At 36.4% G+C, this 20,810-nt stretch overlaps 2 protein-coding genes across 3 annotated transcripts; one reads left to right on the forward strand and one right to left on the reverse strand.

Annotated features, from left to right (window-relative positions):
• Positions 1 to 5,902: 5,902 nt before the first annotated feature.
• Positions 5,903 to 6,875, reverse strand: LOC109155103 (zinc finger BED domain-containing protein RICESLEEPER 2-like). The gene is made up of 3 exons (XM_019302838.1): positions 6,861 to 6,875; positions 6,112 to 6,544; positions 5,903 to 5,962 (listed from the first exon to the last, which is right to left on the reverse strand). Exons 2-3 carry the CDS (start codon positions 6,466 to 6,468, stop codon positions 5,924 to 5,926), a joined length of 396 nt encoding a protein of 131 aa, XP_019158383.1. The 5' UTR covers positions 6,469 to 6,544; positions 6,861 to 6,875; the 3' UTR covers positions 5,903 to 5,923.
• Positions 6,876 to 10,308: 3,433 nt separating this feature from the next.
• On the forward strand, positions 10,309 to 18,439 carry LOC109155102 (vacuolar fusion protein CCZ1 homolog). 2 transcript variants are annotated; one of them, XM_019302836.1, is made up of 11 exons: positions 10,309 to 10,446; positions 11,685 to 11,898; positions 12,880 to 12,973; positions 13,740 to 13,923; positions 14,024 to 14,062; positions 14,164 to 14,273; positions 15,078 to 15,173; positions 15,423 to 15,881; positions 16,233 to 16,388; positions 16,860 to 17,089; positions 17,881 to 18,439. In XM_019302836.1, the coding sequence occupies exons 2-11, from the start codon at positions 11,717 to 11,719 to the stop codon at positions 17,909 to 17,911; spliced, it is 1,581 nt and encodes a 526-aa protein (XP_019158381.1). In that variant the 5' UTR covers positions 10,309 to 10,446; positions 11,685 to 11,716; the 3' UTR covers positions 17,912 to 18,439. The 2 variants fall into 2 exon arrangements, with proteins under 2 accessions (XP_019158381.1, XP_019158382.1); XM_019302837.1 differs by lacking the exon at positions 14,024 to 14,062 and having other exon boundaries at positions 17,881 to 18,419.
• The last annotated feature ends 2,371 nt before the right edge of the window (positions 18,440 to 20,810 follow it).

Here is a 20,810-nt window from a genome sequence, read left to right on the forward strand (position 1 = left end):
TATTAAATATTAAATATTAGTATTTATTAATATAATGAATTAATTATGAATTGTGTATATAATTGAGTAATTGTCGAAAATATGAGAAGCTACCACATATTCTTAATTTCCATTCTTTTTCTCTTCATAATTATTTCCTAAGATTTTAATATTCCTTTTTTCCTTCAAAATTATTGACTTTCGTGCCTTTTTTCTACCATGTATATGGAAATACAAAAAATAAATATGTACCATCTACATGCAACTTTTTCAAAATAACGGATATTTACTACGTAATATAAATTTTGTAATATGTTAGTCAATATATTCTTACCGTATATGTTAAATAGTAAAAAACAATCTGACCGTATATTAAATATGTACTTCAAAAGAGATTTCATTTATTACATATTGACTTAAATGGAATATTAATAAATACTAATATAATTAATTAAATTTTGTAATATATTTGTTAATATATTCTTATCGTAGCTAAATAGTAAAAATAAATAAATAAACAATATTCAAATTACTATTATTGGTGTAAATAATAATTAATAAATCATTATTTCCTTATAAAATTACGTAGAATTTCAAAGCAATATTTCCAATTGTTACGCAAAATTGTTTTCATTATTTTCACAATAATTTATCACACAGAATCAGTATTTGAAATAGTATTATTATTACGTAAATTTTCAACGAATATAACCAATTATTAATTAATTTATAATTGACTCCTGTTAAGATTAAATTTTCAATAAAATATGAATAAATAATTGACTTTGGTTAAGATTAAATTTTAGTAAAATATGAATAAATAATGTACTCCGGTAAAGATTAAATTTCCAGTAAAATATTAATAAACTTAAAATTAAATCCTGTTTAGATTGAAACAAAGCACATAAATTTAAAATTTAAATTTTGAGATACAACTTAAATAGTGTTATTGGACAGGGACGATGAGAATATATTTTCTGTGTATTGATCAAGAGCAGCGGATACAAAGTATATAAAGACATGAAATAGAGATCTAGTCTAATACTACTAATATAATATAGATATAGTCTAATACTACTAGTAGAGTCCTAATACTCCCCCTCAAGCACAAGGTTGGTTAGCCAAAATATTGAGCTTGCAACAGAGTAAATTAAAACGCACAGACGAAAGAGACTTAGTAAAAATATCCGCTATCTGATCTTTGGTAGAAATAAAATTGACTTGTAATTCCTTCTTTGCGACTTTATCACGAACAAAGTGGTAGTCGATCTCAATGTGCTTGGTGCGAGCATGAAACACCGGATTAGCACACAGATAAGTAGCTCCCAAATTGTCACACCAGAGTTTGGGCACAGAAGGTGGCGCAAACCCGATTTCCTTCATCAGAGAGACGAGCCAAGTAACCTCTGTAAAGACATCAGCCAGTCCTTGTATTCAGCCTTAGTTGATGAACGAGTCACAGTACGCTGTTTTCGACAAACCTATGAGACAAGATTGGTCCCCAAAAACACAGCAAAACCACTAGTAGATTTGCGATCATCATGATTGCCAGCCAAATCCGAATCAGTATATGCATGAATATCCAGAGAAGGAGAAGAAACAATCTTAAGACCAAGATGTAGTGTCTCATTTACATACCGTAACACCCTCTTGAGAGCCGCCCAATCCGCAATAGAGGGAGAGTGCATGTGCTGACACAAACGTTGACTGCATAGGAAAGATCAAGCCGAGTTACCGTAAGATATTGCAGAGCACCTGCAAAGCAGAGATACTGAGTGGGATCAGTGTATGGTACCACGACATCAGTCTCAGCCTTCGTGGTTGAAACCGGAGTGGTCACGGGCTTGCAATCAACCATACCTGCTCGTTTTAGAATATCCTTCATGTACCGTTGTTGAGACAGAAGCATGCCATCAAACAACGGAACGGTCTCAATACCCAGAAAAAACGAGGGCACACCCATATCACGAACTTTAAACTCAAGAGCCAACTTGTCAATAAGAGCAGTCACATGAGCCGAATCAGAACCCATAACCAAAATATCATCCACATAAACCAGAAAATATAGACGAGTATTGCCATGTGAATATATAAACAAAGAGACATCCGTCTTGGAAGGTGAGAAACCAACAGAAACCAGAAAATCATGCAAACGAGTGAACCAAGCACGGGGAGCTTGCTTAAGCCCATATAAAGAACGTTGAAGGAGATAAACGTGCCCGGGCATCGTTTTGTCTTCATAGCCAGGGGGCTGGTGCATATAAACCTTCTCAGCGAGATTGCCATTTAGGAAAGCATTGTGTAATGTGTATGCCCAACTGTCGAATAGTCCATCCACGAGATATAGCTAAGGATAAAAGAAGACGTACCATAGTCGGTTTAACCACGGGACTAAAGGTCTCAAAGAAATCCTCTCCAGCAACCTGATTGAATCCCTTGGCAACCAAACGAGCCTTGTAACGCTCAATCGAACCATCACCTTTCCTCTTGGTTCTAAACACCCACTTACAGCCAACCACATTCATACCTGATTTAAAAGGAACAAGCCGCCATGTATTGTTGTGCACCAAGGTATTAAATTTCAAATCCATTGCGTCCTGCCATTCGGGAAATTTGACCGCTTGAGTAAAACATGTAGGCTCAGTAGTGACGTCAGTAGATAGAGCAACATGGTCATGCGGTCCCGAGCTCCGCGTATTCATCGTATGAGACCGAACGGGCGAGGGCGCGGGACGAGATCGACCACGGGGTCGGCCCCTCGGCCGAGCAGGTGGCTGGTCCGTGACTGTCCGCTCGGACTCGGTCACGGACGGCTCGGCAGAAACGGGCTGCTGTCGGTGTGGCTCTGGTCTGGTTACGGGCACGGCAGGAGGATCAAAGGCCGATACAGCACTCGGCTCACCAGGCGGCACAACCGGCCCAATACCCCATGGCTCCAGGCGTGGTGCGGCTACCTGTGAATCAACAGAGGCAACAAAAGGAAAGACAGTCTCATCGAATCGCACATGGCGACAAATAAAAACCTTGTTAGTGTTAGTGTCTAAACAACGATAGCCACTAAAAGACGGAGGATATCCTAGAAAGACACAAGGAGACGACTGAAACTGCAGTTTGTTGCGATTATAAGGCCGCAGATTAGGAAAACACAGACACCCAAAAACTCGTAAGTATGAGTAAGAGGGCGGAGACCGATGCAAGAGATAGTGAGGAGACTTATCAGACAAGACACGAGTGGGCATTTTATTGATGAGATACACAGCAGTTTCGAAGGCATAATCCCAGAAACGAGACGGAACAGAGGATTGGGCCATTAGCCCCAGTCCCGTTTCGACAACATGGCGATGCTTGCGTTCTACTCTGCCGTTTTGTTCATGAGTATACCCACAGGACTGCCTGTGATGAATACCCAATGACGCGAGAGTCGAACCAAGCTTTTTGTATTCTCCCCCTAAATCAGACTGAAAAGACAAAATTTTACGAGAGAAGGAACGTTCAACAAGTGACCGAAACTTATCAAATATCGCATATAAATCAGACTTAGCTCGCATAGGATAATACCACACGTAACGAGTGTAATCATCCACAAATAATACAAAATATTTAAAGCCATTTGCAGAAAGTATCGGCGTAGGGCCCCAAATATATTAATTCTAAAGGATGCGAACTAGTACATTCAACACGCGATAAAGGAAAATGAGACGACTTGCCTAATTGACAAGAGGAATAAATATTGGGCAGATTATTGGAATTAAACGAACTAAGACTAGAAGAGACTAAAACTTGACGCAGGACCCGAGAGTGTGGATGCTCAAGCCGCATATGCCAAACGAAAGAGGATCGTGCAGCAACGAAAGCAGCGGGAGCCGGACGCGAGGCAGGCCAGGCATATAAACCCCTGGACGCATGCCCCTTAAAAAGAGTGTTCCTGGTTTGAATGTCCTTCACAAAGAAACACGAAGGGTGAAACTAAAAAAAAACATTATTTTCTTTAGCAAAACGCTGAACAGATAATAACGAAGAAGATAAACCAGGAACATGCAAAACATCATACATACGAAACGACCTAGAATTAGTGGCTAACGAAGTATAACCAATAGTAACAATAGGCAAACCTGTACCATTGCCGACCCAAAGTGTCTCCGGACCATCATATGTAGTAGAGGACGTCAATAAGGTGGGATCAGGGGTAGCATGATTTGTGGCACCAGTGTCGGGGAACCACTGATGAGAGTCGTCCGTAGGACCATCAACACCAGAAACGACAACATTCGCCTGAGGATCTGGATCAGGAGTGAAACGACGCCAACAGGCCGTAGCTATATGCCCTTGCTTGTTGCAAATCTGACACCGAGGGCCTGAGTTGGACCGCCCCCGGCCAAGACCACCGCGCCCCCTGCCGCGGCCGCCACCACCTCGGTTTTGCGGACTGCCACCGCGGCCGCCGTGACCCCCATGGCTTACGGCCAAGGCCGCCGGTGCGTTGAGAGCCGCGCCGTCATCTGAGCAGATCCACTCCTGCGAAACAAGAAAATCCGCAACCTCCGGGAGGGGAACGGGAGCACCACGGGCTAGGGTTGCCACCAACGGTCGGAACTCCGGGCGCAAACCACGAAACACATACAGATTCTGATCATCCAACTCAAAACGTGACGACCGGCGAAAGCCAGTTCATCAATCAACATCTGAGCGCGACCAAGGTAATCAGATATGGAGGAGTCACCTTGGCGGAGCCCTTGTAGTTCGCCGAGCATCCGGAGAGCGCGAGAGCGAGTGGACGATCCTAGGGTTTATTCGATCACCTGCCAAAGCTGCCGAGAAGTACCCTTGCCGACGGCGAAACGAAGGGTCTCCTCGGATAAGGAAGAGATGAGCATGGAGAGGATGGCTTTGTCTTGCCGACGCCATGCGAGCTGCCGCGCCGGGAGATCGAAAGCCACCGCCGGAGCGCTGTCCGCGGTCGACGCCAGCGCCGGTGACTCCGTCGGAAAGGGCGTAGTACCATCAACAAACCCTAGAAGCCCTTGACCTTCAAGAAACGGAAGCATCTGAGTCCGCCAGAACAGATAGTTCCGGGAGGTCAACTTTAAGGAAACGAAGTGGTGAGCCGATGAAAGGCTACCACTCGCAGGCACCGAAGGAGTCTCGGTAACGGTCCGTTAAGAGGAACCAAGAACAGAGTCGTCATTAACACCGGCGTTTTCCATGGGAGAAAACCTAGCGGATACCAGATGAGAATATATTTTCTGTGTATTGATCAAGAGCAGCGGATACAAAGTATATAAAGACATGAAATAGAGATCTAGTATAATACTACTAATATAATAGAGATCTAGTATAATACTAGGGGTGGAAATAGGCCGGGCCGAGCCAGGCTTTTTAAAATTAGGCCTAGGCCTATTAGGAAAACCTAAAGCCTGAGCCTGGGCCTAGGCCTGTATGTAGGCTTTTTTTTAGGCTCAAGCCTGAGCCTGCAGTAGGCCTGGCCTGGCCTGAAGCCTTTTTAAAAGCCTATTTACTAAATAGGCTTTTAAAAAGGCTTCAAAATAGGTTCTAAATAGGCTTTGAGCCTATTTAAATAGGCTCAAAGCCTATTTAAAGCCTACATTTTAAAGCCTTTTAATAGATTATATATATGATTATACTTGTAAAAAATAATCATGTTATTAAATTACAATCAAGTGAATCAACCAATAATCGTAAATGACAAAATCAAGTTCATATTTTATAATAAAATGTCAAACAACACAAGTATAATAAGTAGGAATTCATAATACAAAAACCATACAAGTTTGATAACTTCATGTCTACAAGTCCATAATACAAAAGTCCATCAGATATTCACAACTCATAAGTTTAACAACAACAGAAATCATAAGTCCACAATACAAACACGAAACATTAAACATAATAACAACAATAGTATTCAAACATAAAATGAAACAAGTCATGGCTTCAACATAATCTCCTCTTGTCCAGAATCTCCCTACACAATAAAAAAAATTGAGAATAAATAATGAAGTCCATTACAAGTTCAAATGCTCATAAAGTCATAAATCATAAATCATAAATATTAAAGTAACAAGTAGTAATATAAAATAATATAAAATATTAAAGTAATAAGTAAATTCTTACCTTTTGTTTTTTCTTCAGCCCGTACTTGTTACGAAGCCAATCCCCACCACAAATAAGAGCTTCAATAGATTCCTCATTTAAGCTAGCCCGATATTCATCAATGACTCTTCCCCCGGCACTAAATGTGGATTCAGATGCCACACTTGAAATAGGAACAGCTAGTATATCAGAAGCCATCTTTGATAAAACTTTGAACTTTGGACTATTATTTTTCCACCACGCCAAGGCACAAAAGGATGAAGTAGAAGAAGGAATAAAAAGATTTTCCTCAAGATAAGTCTCCAACTCTGATTTCGTAAGAGGAATTGATTGACTTTGGTAGACCATACTCAATAATTCTTGCATCCCTTTATCCATTTGTTGTCCACCATCAACCAGAGTGCTGCTTTCAACATTGACTTCACTATGTCCACTAGTAGAAGAAGCATCTTGACTATACAAGTTCACATAATCAAGATATAAATCTTCTAATGCCTTTTTCACCTTGTCCACATTCTTTTCAACATCACTTGGTGTTTTATACAATAAGGGAAAAGTTATCTTAATACCATTTAATTTCATCCTTGGATCTAAAACACATGTAATACAGATTAACAAATTACACTCCCCCCAATATTTGTCAAATTTTGCTTTCATAGGTTTTGTCATCTCACTCATGAACATGTCAAAACACTCAGATGCATTATCAATAACCTTTTTCACCCTTTGAACTTCAGCAAGATACAAGTTAGAAGTAGGGTAATCACTACCTGAGATGACATGAGTGGCATCATTAAAAACCTCCAAAAGTTTACAAACCTTCTCAATCTTGTCCCAATCCTCAAATGACGGTGCATACTTATAATGTAGCTCTTTTTCATTATAATCTGAAAAGGCATGCTTAAATTTACTTGCAGTACACAACATCAAGAATGTGGAATTCCATCTTGTTGGACAATCAAGAATAAGTTTCCTTTCTTTTAATCCTTTTAATTCAACAACTTCATGGAATGACTTTAGCCTTGCATCTGAAGAATTTATAAATTTCACACTTTCACGAACATTGTGAATGACATCTTTAATAGTGTTAAGGCCATCTTGCACCAACAAATTCAGAATGTGAGCACAACATCTAACATGAAATAGTTGCCCACCAAGTACTAACTTACTACTCAATGACATGTTTTCTTTCAAACTTCTAACGCAAGAATCATTATAAGATGCATTGTCAACAGTTACCGAGAATATTTTATTCTCAATGCCCCATCCTCTCAAACACTTGAAAATAGAATTTGTTATATCTGTTCCTCGTCGAGGAGGAGGCACTTTCACAAAATTCAAAACTCTTTTCTGAAGGTTCCAACTTGCATCAACAAAATGATCTGTCACAACCATGTACTCAACTACTTGGTGACTTGACTTCCACATGTCTGTTGTAATGCTAATCTTACTCACATTATTCAAAATCTTTTTCAAAGTATTCTTTTTCAGCTTCATACAATTGCAAACAATCACTTCTTGCTGTTTTACGAGAGACTCTTCTATAATTTGGATTTGCATATTCAAAACCCCACATAAACATGTCATCCTCTACGATGCTAAATGGTCGCTCATGCACCATGATTCCACCAGCAATAATCTCTCTCATCTTTTCATTGGAGTATTTAGCATTAAGAACAATAAAGGGATTACCACCAGTTTCACTAGGCGGGCGAAATTGTATCGTTGTTTGCTTATTTTCTCGAGAAATATGCAACTTTCGCTGCAAGCAAATCTCTGAGTGCCTTTTAAGATGGCTAGTGCTTGAACCCTTTCCACCAGTAGAGTATTTTTCCTTACAATACAAACACATTGCTTTCTTTGTACCATCAGCAAGTACAATTTCTTCAAAATTTTGCCATACCGGAGATGTTTTTTTCCGCTTTTTTGTTATGATTGAATCATTATCAACCCTATTGACTTCTTCATAATTGTTACTTTCAATTGGTTGACTTGAAGAAATTGATGGAGTTGTAGTTGTAACTTGCACATTAACTTCTTCAGGAATAGACTCATTTGTATTGTTACTTGTCATCCTATATAATTTTATAAATATTTAACTATTAATACACATAATCAATTACCAAACAACTAAATAGATTATTACTAAACAAATTATATTACTAATCATTGATTAGTAATATAATCTGTTTAGTAATCAATTTATTACTAAACAGATTATATTACTAATCATTGATTAGTAATGATTAGTAATATAATTTGTTTAGTAATCAATTGAATATACTAAACAGAAGTGCAAACCTAAGTAAACAAATAAATAATAATTCATGCAGTAACTAATTAGTAAACAAATAAATAACAATTGTTTAGTAATCAATTGAATAATTCTTACTATACAAACTAAAACGACAATTCACGCATGCAGTAAAACGACAATTCACAAACTAAAACGATAATTCTTACTATACAAACTAAAACTACAATTCACAAACTAAAACAACAAAGAAGTTCTCAAGTGAACAACAAACTAAAACCCCATTTAAACATTCATGCATGCAGTAACATTCACGCATGCAGTATATTAAGAAGAGTTAGAAGAGTGCACTAACCTCACTAGCAGAAAAGTGGTTGCCACCAAACAGATAGCAGAGAAGCGATCGCCGCCAACCACACAGCCTTACCGAGTTGCCGCGCCGCCTTGCCGTAGTAGCCTGCCGCTCGTCGGACTCGCCGCGTCTCCGACTCTTTTTTTATTGAAGTTGATTCGCGTCGATTTGGATTGGGGAAGACAGACATACGATAAAAACAGTCCTAGGGTTTTCAGTTTTCACTTATGATGACTTATGACTTATATATATATTGGGTTATATTATAATTATTACAAAATATTAGTTATAAAATATAATATAAAATAATTAAATATTAAATATATATTTTATATATAATATATATATATATAAACAGGCCAGACCTGCAGGCTCGTAGGCCAGGCCTCCACATATAGGCCTGAGCCTATTTAACTAAATAGGCTATTAAATAGGCCTAAGCATGGCCTTTTAACTAAACAGGCCAGGCCAGGCCATAGGCCCCTGTGTAGGGGCCTGGCGTATTCCCACCCCTATATAATACTACTAGTAGAGTCCTAATATGGACAAACTCCTGTTAAATATGAACCATGAATAATATAAAAAATGTCTGATGCCAAAAGATATAAATGTATAGAGTTTGAACTAGAAAATATTTTATTAATTATTTCAACCCAGATCCTCAACCTCACATTGCTGAAAAGATTCTGCGTGTGTAAACTTATTAGTGTAAATAACATAATTTTATATTAGTATAATAAATCATTATTTTCTTATAAAATTATATAATAATTAATAAATCATTATTTATTTAAACAATTATGTTATTACGCAGAATTTACAAAGAATATTGTCAATTAATAGATATTAGTTACTTTTTATATAACAATTTCTTACCAATTAAGCTTTATTAATTCTTTTACCAATAAATTAATTAATTAATATTAAAAAAAAATTTAGCGGGAAAGTTGAAGAGGAGGATTTTACTTTTATTAATATTATAGTATATAAATATATATTCTAAAAAAATTATGGATGCTGTACTACTATTAAAATATTTTATAAAGCCAAATCTACTATATTGTATCAAACAAATCTTATACGTCTACTAATAATGTGAATGCTATATATAAGTTGATTAAATGTTAGAATTTCATTTCATCCTTATCAATAAAAATATAGAGATGTAAATATCAAAATATTAATTATTAAAAAAAACGGCCTGCTATATATAAGTTGATTAAATGTTAGAATTTCATTTCATCCTTATCAATAAAAACATAGAGACTTAAAAACCAAAATATTAATTATTAAAAAACAAAATAAGAAAAACATCCAATTAGATTATTAAACATTACAGGAATTTAATATAGAATTGTAATATGAATAGAAAAGTAAGAAACAATATATTCTATTAAAAATTGTATTTAATATTATACAATTTTATTACAATATTATACAATTTTATAGGTCTGTTTTGCACGAGAAATTAAAATGAAAGATTTTATTTTTATTAATAGTATAGATTAAATATTTTAAAATAGAATAACTAAAAGTAAACAGTTGCCTATGTTTTATAATTTATATTTACAAAATATATATATGAAATTTAAGCCTAAACCTGATCCCCAATTTCAATTCCCAAAATTCAAGTATCACCATCATTCTGTGAAGAGAGTCAGAGACGGCGACTCCCTTACCAAATTTGTGCTTAGTAGCGGTGGAGTGACTACCGGAAGCAAGCCGCGGCAGACAAACTCCAAGTCTCCAAGTAGATTGCATTACACTGAATTTCTGAAAATACTCTGTGGACCTGTGGTCGGCTGCGACTGCGGCCATCTAAAGAATCTAAAGAAATGATACTAATAGCTTAATCTTAATACGAAGCCAAACTAGAGATATGAACATTTTGATTGTGTGCTTTTGCTTTTTGTCATTTTTCATTCGTTTATTATACAATTTTGTGAATTTTCTCAGTACTCACTCCTATTGGCGTGGTTTCAAATAACTGAAATTTGGGGAACTTCGAAATGTATTGCTGACTTGCTGTTAATTTTCACCCTTGATATACCATAATTAGAACTAAAATATTTGTGTTAAAAGATTACTTATGCACACTGATGTTTGAAATCTTTAGCTCCATCTAGAGGGTAGTGTTTCACATGATTCTTCCGAGTTCCGGAATTGCTAGTGACCAAGGAGCTGAATTATAATACTGTATAAAAGGAAACACTTCAACATCAGTAGCTTAAAGCTCTTTGGGGTAATACTTGGTTAGTAATTATTATTTAGGATTTAAGAGTACTGAAAACTGATGAAAGACATAATTCAAAGCTGAAAGTATTCTTCTTTAAGAGTTATTAATACTTCTAGTGTTGGTTTGAATAATCTGAATATTGTAATTTCTGGAATTTCTGCTGTGAATTCTTCATGTTTAAATGCAGCTGTGAATACTGGAAATGTTACTGACTTACTATGAATGTTGGAAATAATTGGAATACTTTGTATGTTACCTGCTACTACATCTTGTGCCTACAACATGTAGTCTTTGAAACCTTTTTAATTGCCCGCACATTAAGTAGGCCTTTAAAAAGGCTTTAGAGTAGGTCAATCCTATTGTAGTCTTAGGCTTTTGCCTAAAAAAAGCCTACTTACAGGCTCATGCCTTAGGTTCCCATAACACGCCCAAGCCTAATTTGTTAAGGCTTGGCCCAGCCTGGCCTATTTCCATCCCTAAACTTATAATGCTAAGATAAGCAAAATTGTTGCCATGTGAAGTTGTGAACACTAATTATTACCAGATAAAGTGTGATGGCTAATGGCTTTGGCCCCCAATATTGTCTCACATAGTATACCAAATGTTGTGAAAATAGATATAAGTTTCTCTCTGCTTTGAGGTATTTATATATTGATAAATATGATGTTTGACATGATATATGATATTTATAATATAAGATCAATGGTTTTGCTTCTTCAACATTTCCTTCATTTATATGTACTTATTTTTAGGTCAAATAATTGGAAACCGGAAATTGGTAAGCATGGGAATGTCAACTGTTAGTACTGCTAGTGAAGCGATGAAATTGTGCATGTTTGATTTGAGAAGGGGACAGCATGAAGGGCAGGAACTGGACAAGATTTTGTTCTTCTTTCCTGCCGATCTACCCTTCTCCACCCAGCTCTCAGTTATTGGCTTAAGTGAAGGTCTCATCACATTTACAAGGTTCGTACTGACTGGGATTTGTATCCTTGTATACATGTATGTGTAATGAAATTTTAGGGGGTCTTCCTTGTATAGGAATGAACATTGGTGTATTTTGTGATTTAGTTCAGTTTCATCTGGTGTACTGATGTTGCTGCATATTTATGCATTGTTTAATGTCATCACCTATTATCAACAGTCACTAGGTTTAGTTATCTATCGAGTCAATATGTTATGGGACCAATGGTTTGATCAAGCACCTGTGTTATTTGAGCTTGGTTTAGGGCATATAGTGAATGGTTAGGGAAAGTGGATGCACTCATGCTAAAATGATAACATGAAGAAAAGAAAGTGTTCTGGGTCCTGTAAACAGAACTACTTTTGCCATACCATCAAGTTTAAAAGACTTTGGGTTAGGGTGGCACTGTGGCCAACTATGTGGCAATTTGAGACACTTCAATATTTGTATGCATAAATCAGTAAGTCAATTTAGTCAAGTTTTATTTGTTTTTCTCACCACACGATATCCTGGCTGACTGCTGACAAACAGTCCTTTGTGCATTTTGGCCTCAGTCAGTGCATTTGGATCATCACAAGGAACATGATGATCAACTAGTACTTTCACAAAAGATTGGCCATTGAATTCTTTACCTCTGTAGCACAACTATGTGCCTGTGTCTGCTCCGGTAGCATCTACATGTTACTGAAAGAGACTGTATGTGGCTCTTTAGTCTATAGGTTTTCAGCTGCAATAATCTTTTAACTGCTACTGTTAAACTCTTCAATGGTTTTGAAGATTTAACTTCTTTGCTTTTATATCTACATGATTGCTACTATAATACTATAATTGATGATTATTCTGCTTCCTCTGATGATTTAATCTGTACAATAATTTTGATTTTTTATTCTGCTTTCAATTTATTTTGAATACTCTTAAGCCTTTGGGATTAGTTATAGCTGTATGCTAAATGACTATCAAATCATAATATTAGTCTTCTGCAGAATTTTCTCCCCAGAGATGCCTTGTGAGACTATAGAAGCAGAGATGCACTCTCATGTTTTTTACGAGGCTGAGCCAGATATCTGGATGGTGATGGTGCGATAGCTTTATCCTACAAAAATGATTTATGTTTTATTAAAATAATGATAAATCAGATAACCACATTTGTGGTTTGAGCCTGTAGAATTAAGGGATATTTTCACTAACATCACTTAATTCTACATATCATCTGTTATTAACATAGTGAAAATAATTTTAGAACGGATGGGCCTTACATACCATGGGTTTTGCTTTACACCTTTCCTATAAAGAGTATGCTCCCTCCACCCCCTGAAGCTATGTGTGTGTGTGTGTGTGTGTATAAGAATCTTGAATATTTAATAAAATACTATAGCATATGCAAATATCATGTCTTGTGTCTGCATGGCAAATTCTTTGATATTCAAATACTTTATCCAATGTGTTTCTTTAGAATATATATGCAATTATAGTTAAACCGGGTTGATGCTCCATGTTGGGAGAACATCTTTCTCTATAAGGAAAAATTGAACCAAAGTGCAAAATATGTTATTTCAGATATACCGTGTCATTTTATTTCATATGCACACACATCAAATTTTGGTGGTTCAAAATTCAATTCATTATCATATTTTCATAATGAATTATTATATGCATTTTTCTTCTCTGACTAGCTTTTGTTTTGTTAGTGTAACCTGTCAAGTTTAGTTGGTGTAAAATGCACAGCGAGTAAATCTGTAAATTTTGCAATTCATTTTCTACAGTTACATAGTGGAAGGAAATATTGTTTAATTTTTTGCACCATGCTTGTTTATGTTTTTGTAATATACTATTTTCTGTTTAGGTGGTTGAGAAAAGTAAAGATTCAGAAACTATTTGGCGAATTGATGGACTACGAAGAGTTCTTTGTGAAGTTCACTCCCTTTTTGTGATGTTTCATGGGTCTGTAAGAGCATTGCTGGATAAAGAACCAAGCGGAGGACTTATCAGGACCCACTTGTATTACTTCCTCATGGATTATTTAAATGGTTAGCATCATCATTTTCATTTTAAAATTTTGTGAATTCTGTTTTCTTATTAAGGATTTTCTAGTTTGAAATATTTCATTGTTAAGTCACTAATTGTCAGCTTTTCAAAAACGTGCTACATTGGATTTTTGCTGCTGGGGTAATGCTGCAGTGTCTGGATCAAATGATATCCTTTCAAATTTTGCTATTGCACAATCTTAAGCTGTAGCACATTTTACCTGTTTTTTTTCCTCGAGGCAGATTTTCTTGTTGGGAAGAGGCTTCAGTTGCCAAATTTTCGTGATTCATTGAAGGAACGTGGAACAGTACAGATGTTGACAATTGGGAGGGAGGCAGCTCTTGAAGTTCAGGTTTTCCCTTGTTTCTTTTTCAAGTGCATCAACATAATTGGGCTTTCATGGGTAATAGGATAAATGGGTAATATAATTTTGCAGGTGAATTCAATTCTATCAATTATCAGAGAGGTTTCTTTTTCTGTGTATATTTCCATTCAATAAATTGGGTCAGAGTTCATTGTTATTTTGGGGCTCCTTTTTGGTTAGAATTCCTTGGAAACATAAAAATAATTTCTGGTTAAATTCCTCTGACCATTAGCTAAAAAAAATAAGCGGAATCTATTTCCTGTTTCTCATGTAGCCATCGTCGGTCTTCCTTTCTTTAACAAAAAATTATATCAAAATTGCTGTAAATATTCACAAGCATGATCTTTAATTCACTATTGAATGCCATAATTGAACTGTTGAGTGTTCTGCACTGTCTTCTTGGTGCCTTATTCACACGAGTTCTAGATGCGGCGTGGGCATGTGTTGATGGCCTTGATATCTTCAGAGTGTGTATGGTTTGACGTATCTGATGTTAGTATGCAAATTGACTCTGTGGAAACAGGGATTGCCCTTTATTGTTCTAACATGTCCCGTGTTAGACTAAGGTTAACACTTAGTTGAGACATGCAACTTTAAGGATCCTTCTTCCATGGAGAAATGTTGTAATTTAGGATACATTATTGCAAATTGAAAGAAAGAACTGTTAAATGCTGCTCATAACTTATGTTTTCTAATGTAAACAACTAAACAAAATTGTTTAGGAGACCATAAAGTTAGATAAAGTTACTCTTTCTTCTTTTAATAAATTTATGTTACATATGGCTTTGGCAGTCACTGGTCAGAGTGTTGGAATCTTGTGCTGAAAACATGCAGTGCTATTCATTAATCATGTTCCAGGACCTGCTGGTGTCAACAACACTTTCTAATGTATGGTTTCTTCTCTCTCTACATACACCTGCACATTTTTCTGCCCCAGGTTCAGTGCAGATAGGCCAGATGGCTATTCAAAATTAAGAAATACTCCGTACAAGTGATAGGCATATCTTAATATATATACATGTATCTACATATAATCATATATGCATACACATTCTATTTTGTTTCCTGTTATAAATTATGACTATTGAAGAGTTAAGTGCCTCTTGCTGAGCTCTTTTATCGATTTCTCTTCTGCAGGATGACTTAATAAATATATTTACCTATGCTGTCATGAGGTTGACTCCACGTGCTTTGTCCTCTGGACAGAGCTCCTTGTCTTATTTACGTAAAGGAAATACTTCATCTAATACTTCTGGAGGTTCTTTGTTGGGAGGCTCTTCCTCAATACTTGATCAATATAATGCCTTGCGTGACAGTTCTCCTGTTGGCATACGAAGTTATCATGTTGTGAGGCCGTTACAGCTAGACAAGTGGTCAAAAGGGAAAGATGGTTTTCTTGTTACTGATATTTGGGGGGCAGAGGTTGGTAGCTTAAATCCTGCCAGCCCAACTGTTTGGCTTAAGCAGACCGAGGAAAGAATGTATCTTTGTGCTTATCAGCATAGGAGCCTAACTGTCGTGCTTCTCATTCCCTTTGCATCTGTGCTCAATGGGGAGCAGGGGATTTCCATAGTGAAGCGGCAGGTTTTGGAGCAAGTGAGTTACTATAGTGATTACTTATTAGTTCATATTTACAACTAAATTGCCTACTGTGTATATTTGTTTTTATGCCAAGATCATTTTTTCTAATGCAATATCTTAGGTTGGAAACTGGAAAGTATATTTATTTTTTGTATAATATTTCCCTTCCCTGGTTATCTCTCTCTCTCTCCCTTCTTCCCTGGGAAGAAAGTCCTTTTCAAGCATGTTTAGTTTTTTAATTTCTATTTTGTATAAATAAATATATGTTGCAATTCTCTCTTTTTTACTTTCTTGCCCTTTTGCTTGCTTGACTAAATAAGTTGGATGTCAGAATGAAATAATTATAAAATATCTTGTCACTTTCAGGCATCACATAAGATAATTAAAGTTGAGGAGAAATTATCACGAGGATGGGGTGGTGAGAATGCATATCATGTGAGTGGGTACCGCTATTTGCTGGTAGACAGTGATAGATATATCTCTAGAGCTTCTCCGACGGGAAAAGTAACAACTCTGACAAAGGTGAGCATTATTGTCAGTATGATACTTTTGCTTATTAAATGTAGTATATGAGTTGTATAATTGACAACCATTATTATTCTACCTGTTTGATATAAAACTACTTTTGCATATTTAATATTAAGTTGTATAGTTTCCAACCATTTTAAGTTGAGTTCTCTTCATATTCTAAAGTGATATTTGTGAACTCAGCTTTCCAATTTTCAGAAATTCATTCAGTTTAATTCAGTATGTTGGGGTTGTGTACTCTGTTAGAGAGTAGTCCTCATAATTATGGAAAGGGTTATTTATGTCTATTGAAATTAGTGGTGCATTGTTTAAGTTAAGAAGTTTATTTTCTGCAAAGTTGGTTTTCTTGTCTTAAAAGTTGGTAATATCTTTTATTCCCACAGCCCACACATTCATGTTGCAGGTACTTAAGTTCGAATTAATTTCGTATGACTGTAAAATCCTTTGTTTTGTGACACTGTTTAGGATTCTTTAATTGCACTGACTAAGCTTCGAGAAGAGGTTGATTTGGAAAGAAACAGAGCAAAGTGTGATGTTTCTGGCAATGAAAAAGATCAAGAAATATGTATCAGAGCCAAAAACAATGCTTGGGTGATTGCTAGGCTAACAAGAGGGAAGGTTCTTTTCATGGTTCTTGAGAAGGCCAATGAGACACTTCTCTATGCCAATGATACTGTTGAGAAATTCAGTGACAGGTAACAATTCATCTCGATAAATTCAAACCACTAAACTCTTCTGTTGGTGAAGATGTTCAGTTCAAGTAACACACACACACCCACCAGACTGGTTTTAATTGAACATCTATGTATGCATACACATACTAGGCATGCCATGGTTGCAGTAGGTGCTAGGTGCTAGGCGCTAGTCGGGCACCTGGGCAGAGCCTAGGCGATCTAGGCGGGCGCAAAAAAAATAGTGACAGACTTGCAGTTTGACAATTTTAATGAGACTGTTTTCAACCTTCAATCAAATAACACATCCAAATAAATGAAATAATGATAATTCATAAGTCATAACATCAAAACAATATTAAAAATTAAAAATACTCAAATACTTCAATCATTCAAAGATTCAAAGTATCAAACTAGTCTATGGGTGTATATATGTCATTATATATATATATATATGTATGTATATATGTATATATATACACACACACACACATTAATGAAAAAAAATTAGCAAGGCCGAGCTGATCGGGTTAACTCGACCAAAATGGATGAGTTAACTCAGCTAAGTTAGACGCTAGGCAGCCAAGTCGGCCGAGTTAGGGCTAGGCGGCCGGTCGCCTAGGGGGGAAATCGCCACGGTCTAGGGGCGCCTAGCGCCTAGGCGGGCGCTTAAACCGATTTTTGCAACAATGGGCATGCCTCATACTGCATGTATAAAAAGCCTTTAGGGCACACATGCTCTATCTATGTTTTCTTTCCAACTTCTCTTGTTTTACAATTATCATTATGGCACACCTTATGTTTAAATCGCACAGGTATTGCAATGGAGCTTTTTCCCTGGGGTGATGATTATCATCTTTAGTTTTCGTACTCATATGAAGGAGAGACACTTGGAACACTTGTTTTAACTTAGGCACTTAAATGTTATACTTGGTGCTCTGATAATATGAGATTGGTGACAAAGGAATATACCCCCGAATATGCTTCTAGTACTGCCTATGATTTGGAGAATGGTTGGACTGGCTCCAATCAGTTGGAAAGGGATTTGATATTACAACTGCCATAAAGTATATTGTACACGTTCGCAAATATGTTGATCATCTTCAGGTTGAGTTTTACAAAGGTAGCAATGCTGGAACACCATGCTATGCTATATTCCATGTATTAACCTAATTGTACACTAGCTTTCCTTTTTGCCTCTTTGTGATTTCTTGGAAGAGGTTAAATTAAGAACATGACACTCTTGTGAATGTACAGATATCTAGATTATTCTATGTACTTGAGGACAAATCTCATTCTATGAACTTTGAAATAAAGTGTAGTGAGGATTGAGGAAGTGCCTTGCCTGGTGAGAGATATTAATCTTTCTTGTGAGAGCCAGCCTTCATACAGAAAGCCTTGTGTGTATTGCTTGATTTCCAGTTTGATGATTAATTTGTAGAAGCAGAGCTATTGGATACTGTTTTCAGTAGTTTCAAAGATAACACAACCATCAAATAATGCATTGGAGAAATGCATAGAAGATCAGGTGATTTTAATTTAACTGCTATGGGTGACAATTAGGGGTGTTACCGAACAGAGTTTTTGGTAAACTACTCGTGTTCGTGTTCGGTAAGCATTCGTTTATGTTCGTTTGTTAAGGTAAACGAACTATTAACAAACAAAATTTAGAGTTCGGTTGATAAACGAACAGAGCTTGAACAGTTGTATGCTCGTTTGCTAAGAGATCGTGAACAAGCTCGTTTGTGTTCGTTTAATAATGTTCACGAACATGTCCACAAAAACATATATACATAGATTATATTGTGATTATGAACATTGATTATTTTTTGAACGTAGATTATTTGTTGATCACGAACGAATTGTGATCATGAACATGTGCAGGTGTTTGATTATTAAAGGTTCACGAACGTGTTCATGAACGTAAACCAACATGTTCATGAAAGTGCTTGTTAACGAACATGTTTGTGAACGTGTTCGCGAACGTTAACAAACACGAATAGGATTTTCAAAAACCTTAACAAACGAACACGAACATTCCAAAATTCTTAACAAACGAACACGAATAATCTCCGTTCGTTTATGTTCAGTTCGTTAACAGCCCTGGTGACAATCACTCACTAAATTTGACTTGAATTTTGGTTTCTTATGTCAAAAATGAAAACACGTGTTATATAATTTTTTGAACAAAGGGAGGGGGACCCGGAGGAGGCGATAAGGTGGGTTAAAGACTAATGGGAACAAAATAAAAAAGTTGACAAAAATAGGACAGTTTTGAAAACGGGACGAAAATAAGAAAAGATCATTTCTCAAATACGTTTGTTGTCATATAATTTTGTTTTGTTTTTATTTTTCTTCGCGGTCAAATAGACACGTAAGTCTGTCTGTGAATTTTTATTTTTATTTATTTTTTTTTTTAAAAAAAGTTGGTTGCTGACTTTTTTGACGAGGGAGAAGGCGACCAAACTGATCGCCTTCTTAAGTCACGAATTAGAAGGCGACCAACTGGAACAATATTTGGGCCTTCCTATAGACGTGTGCAGGAACAAACATGAGATTTTATCTTTCATTGAAAGAAAGCTGCAACACAGAATTGGTGGGTGGGGTGAAGAAAATTCTTTCTAGAGCCGAGAAGGAAATCTTGTTAAAGAGTGTTGCACAGTCATTCTTACCTACACCCTGAGCCTCTACTATCTCCCCATTTCATTTTGTGAGAGGCTGGAGAGAGTATGTAATATATTCTGGTGGGAATCTAAACATGCAACAGGGAGTAATGTTTATTGGTTGTCATGGGATCGACTCTGTGTTCCTAAGAAAAAGGGTGGTCTGGAGGTTCAAGAAATTGCATTTATTCAACAAGGCCTTGTTAGTTAAGCAAGGCTGGAAATTGCTCACGACACGACTGATATGTTTCAATAGTTAGACTACGCGTCACGGGTCTATGGCTAATCGAAGAAGAAGATGGTTTACCTATGGTGGCTGATGATAGTATGAGAGAGGAGAAATTGGGGAAGACACCTCCTTTTGATTTTATTCAATACCAACTTAACCAAACAAATTAATATTCTCTAGGTATAACCAACGATATTAGGAAATAATATTCTAAAAACTGCTAAACTAGATATGAATGCAATCTTTAATAAAAAAGGTAACTAAACTAGTCAAGAAAACAATATAACTAAATTGATTCTTAAGGGGGCAGTAGGATCTATATTGTAACCTCCTTGGCTTCCAGATTGGGCTTTTTGACTGAAATAGGAATGGGGCTAGAGTGATTGACAAGAATGGGAATGAATTTTTTTTGACAAAAATGGGAAAACCAAGTTTGGGAAACGCGGTTGAGCTGAAAGCCGCATTTCCCAAACTCGGTTTTATTTAATGCCAACGTCAACTACAGCCGCATTTCTCAAATGCGGCTGTAGTATAATATACCACAACTGCATTTTCCAAATGCAGTTGTAGTATAAAGCAAATCCGCATTCGGGAAATGCGTTTGTGGTATATTATACTACAGCCGCATTTGGGAAATGCGGCTGTAGTTGACGTTGGCATTAAATAAAATCGAGTTTGGGAAATGCGGTTTTCAGCTCAACCGCGTTTCCCAAACTCGGTTTTCCCTTTTTGTCAAAAAAAAAAAATTCATTCCCATTCTTGTCAAGTCCCATTCCTATTTCAGTCAAAAACCCTCCAGATTGTCGATGGCTCGGTATGATCCAGGTTTCTTGAAGCTACTGTTGGTGCCAAC

Source organism: Ipomoea nil, unplaced genomic scaffold, assembly GCF_001879475.1.
Source record: "Ipomoea nil cultivar Tokyo-kokei standard unplaced genomic scaffold, Asagao_1.1 scaffold2690, whole genome shotgun sequence".
Classification (NCBI taxonomy): Eukaryota; Viridiplantae; Streptophyta; class Magnoliopsida; order Solanales; family Convolvulaceae; genus Ipomoea; species Ipomoea nil.

Excerpts from the sequence above, each read along its gene's own strand:
- LOC109155103 (XM_019302838.1), bottom strand. The coding sequence starts at position 6,468 with ATGGATAAAGGGATGCAAGAATTATTGAGTATGGTCTACCAAAGTCAA. Across the intron at positions 5,963-6,111 it reads GGCTGAAGAAAAAACAAAAG|GGAGATTCTGGACAAGAGGA; the intron begins GTAAGAATTTAC and ends TTTATTGTGTAG.
- LOC109155102 (XM_019302836.1), top strand. The coding sequence starts at position 11,717 with ATGGGAATGTCAACTGTTAGTACTGCTAGTGAAGCGATGAAATTGTGC. Across the intron at positions 12,974-13,739 it reads CAGATATCTGGATGGTGATG|GTGGTTGAGAAAAGTAAAGA; the intron begins GTGCGATAGCTT and ends TTTTCTGTTTAG. Across the intron at positions 17,090-17,880 it reads GTTGAGAAATTCAGTGACAG|GTATTGCAATGGAGCTTTTT; the intron begins GTAACAATTCAT and ends TAAATCGCACAG.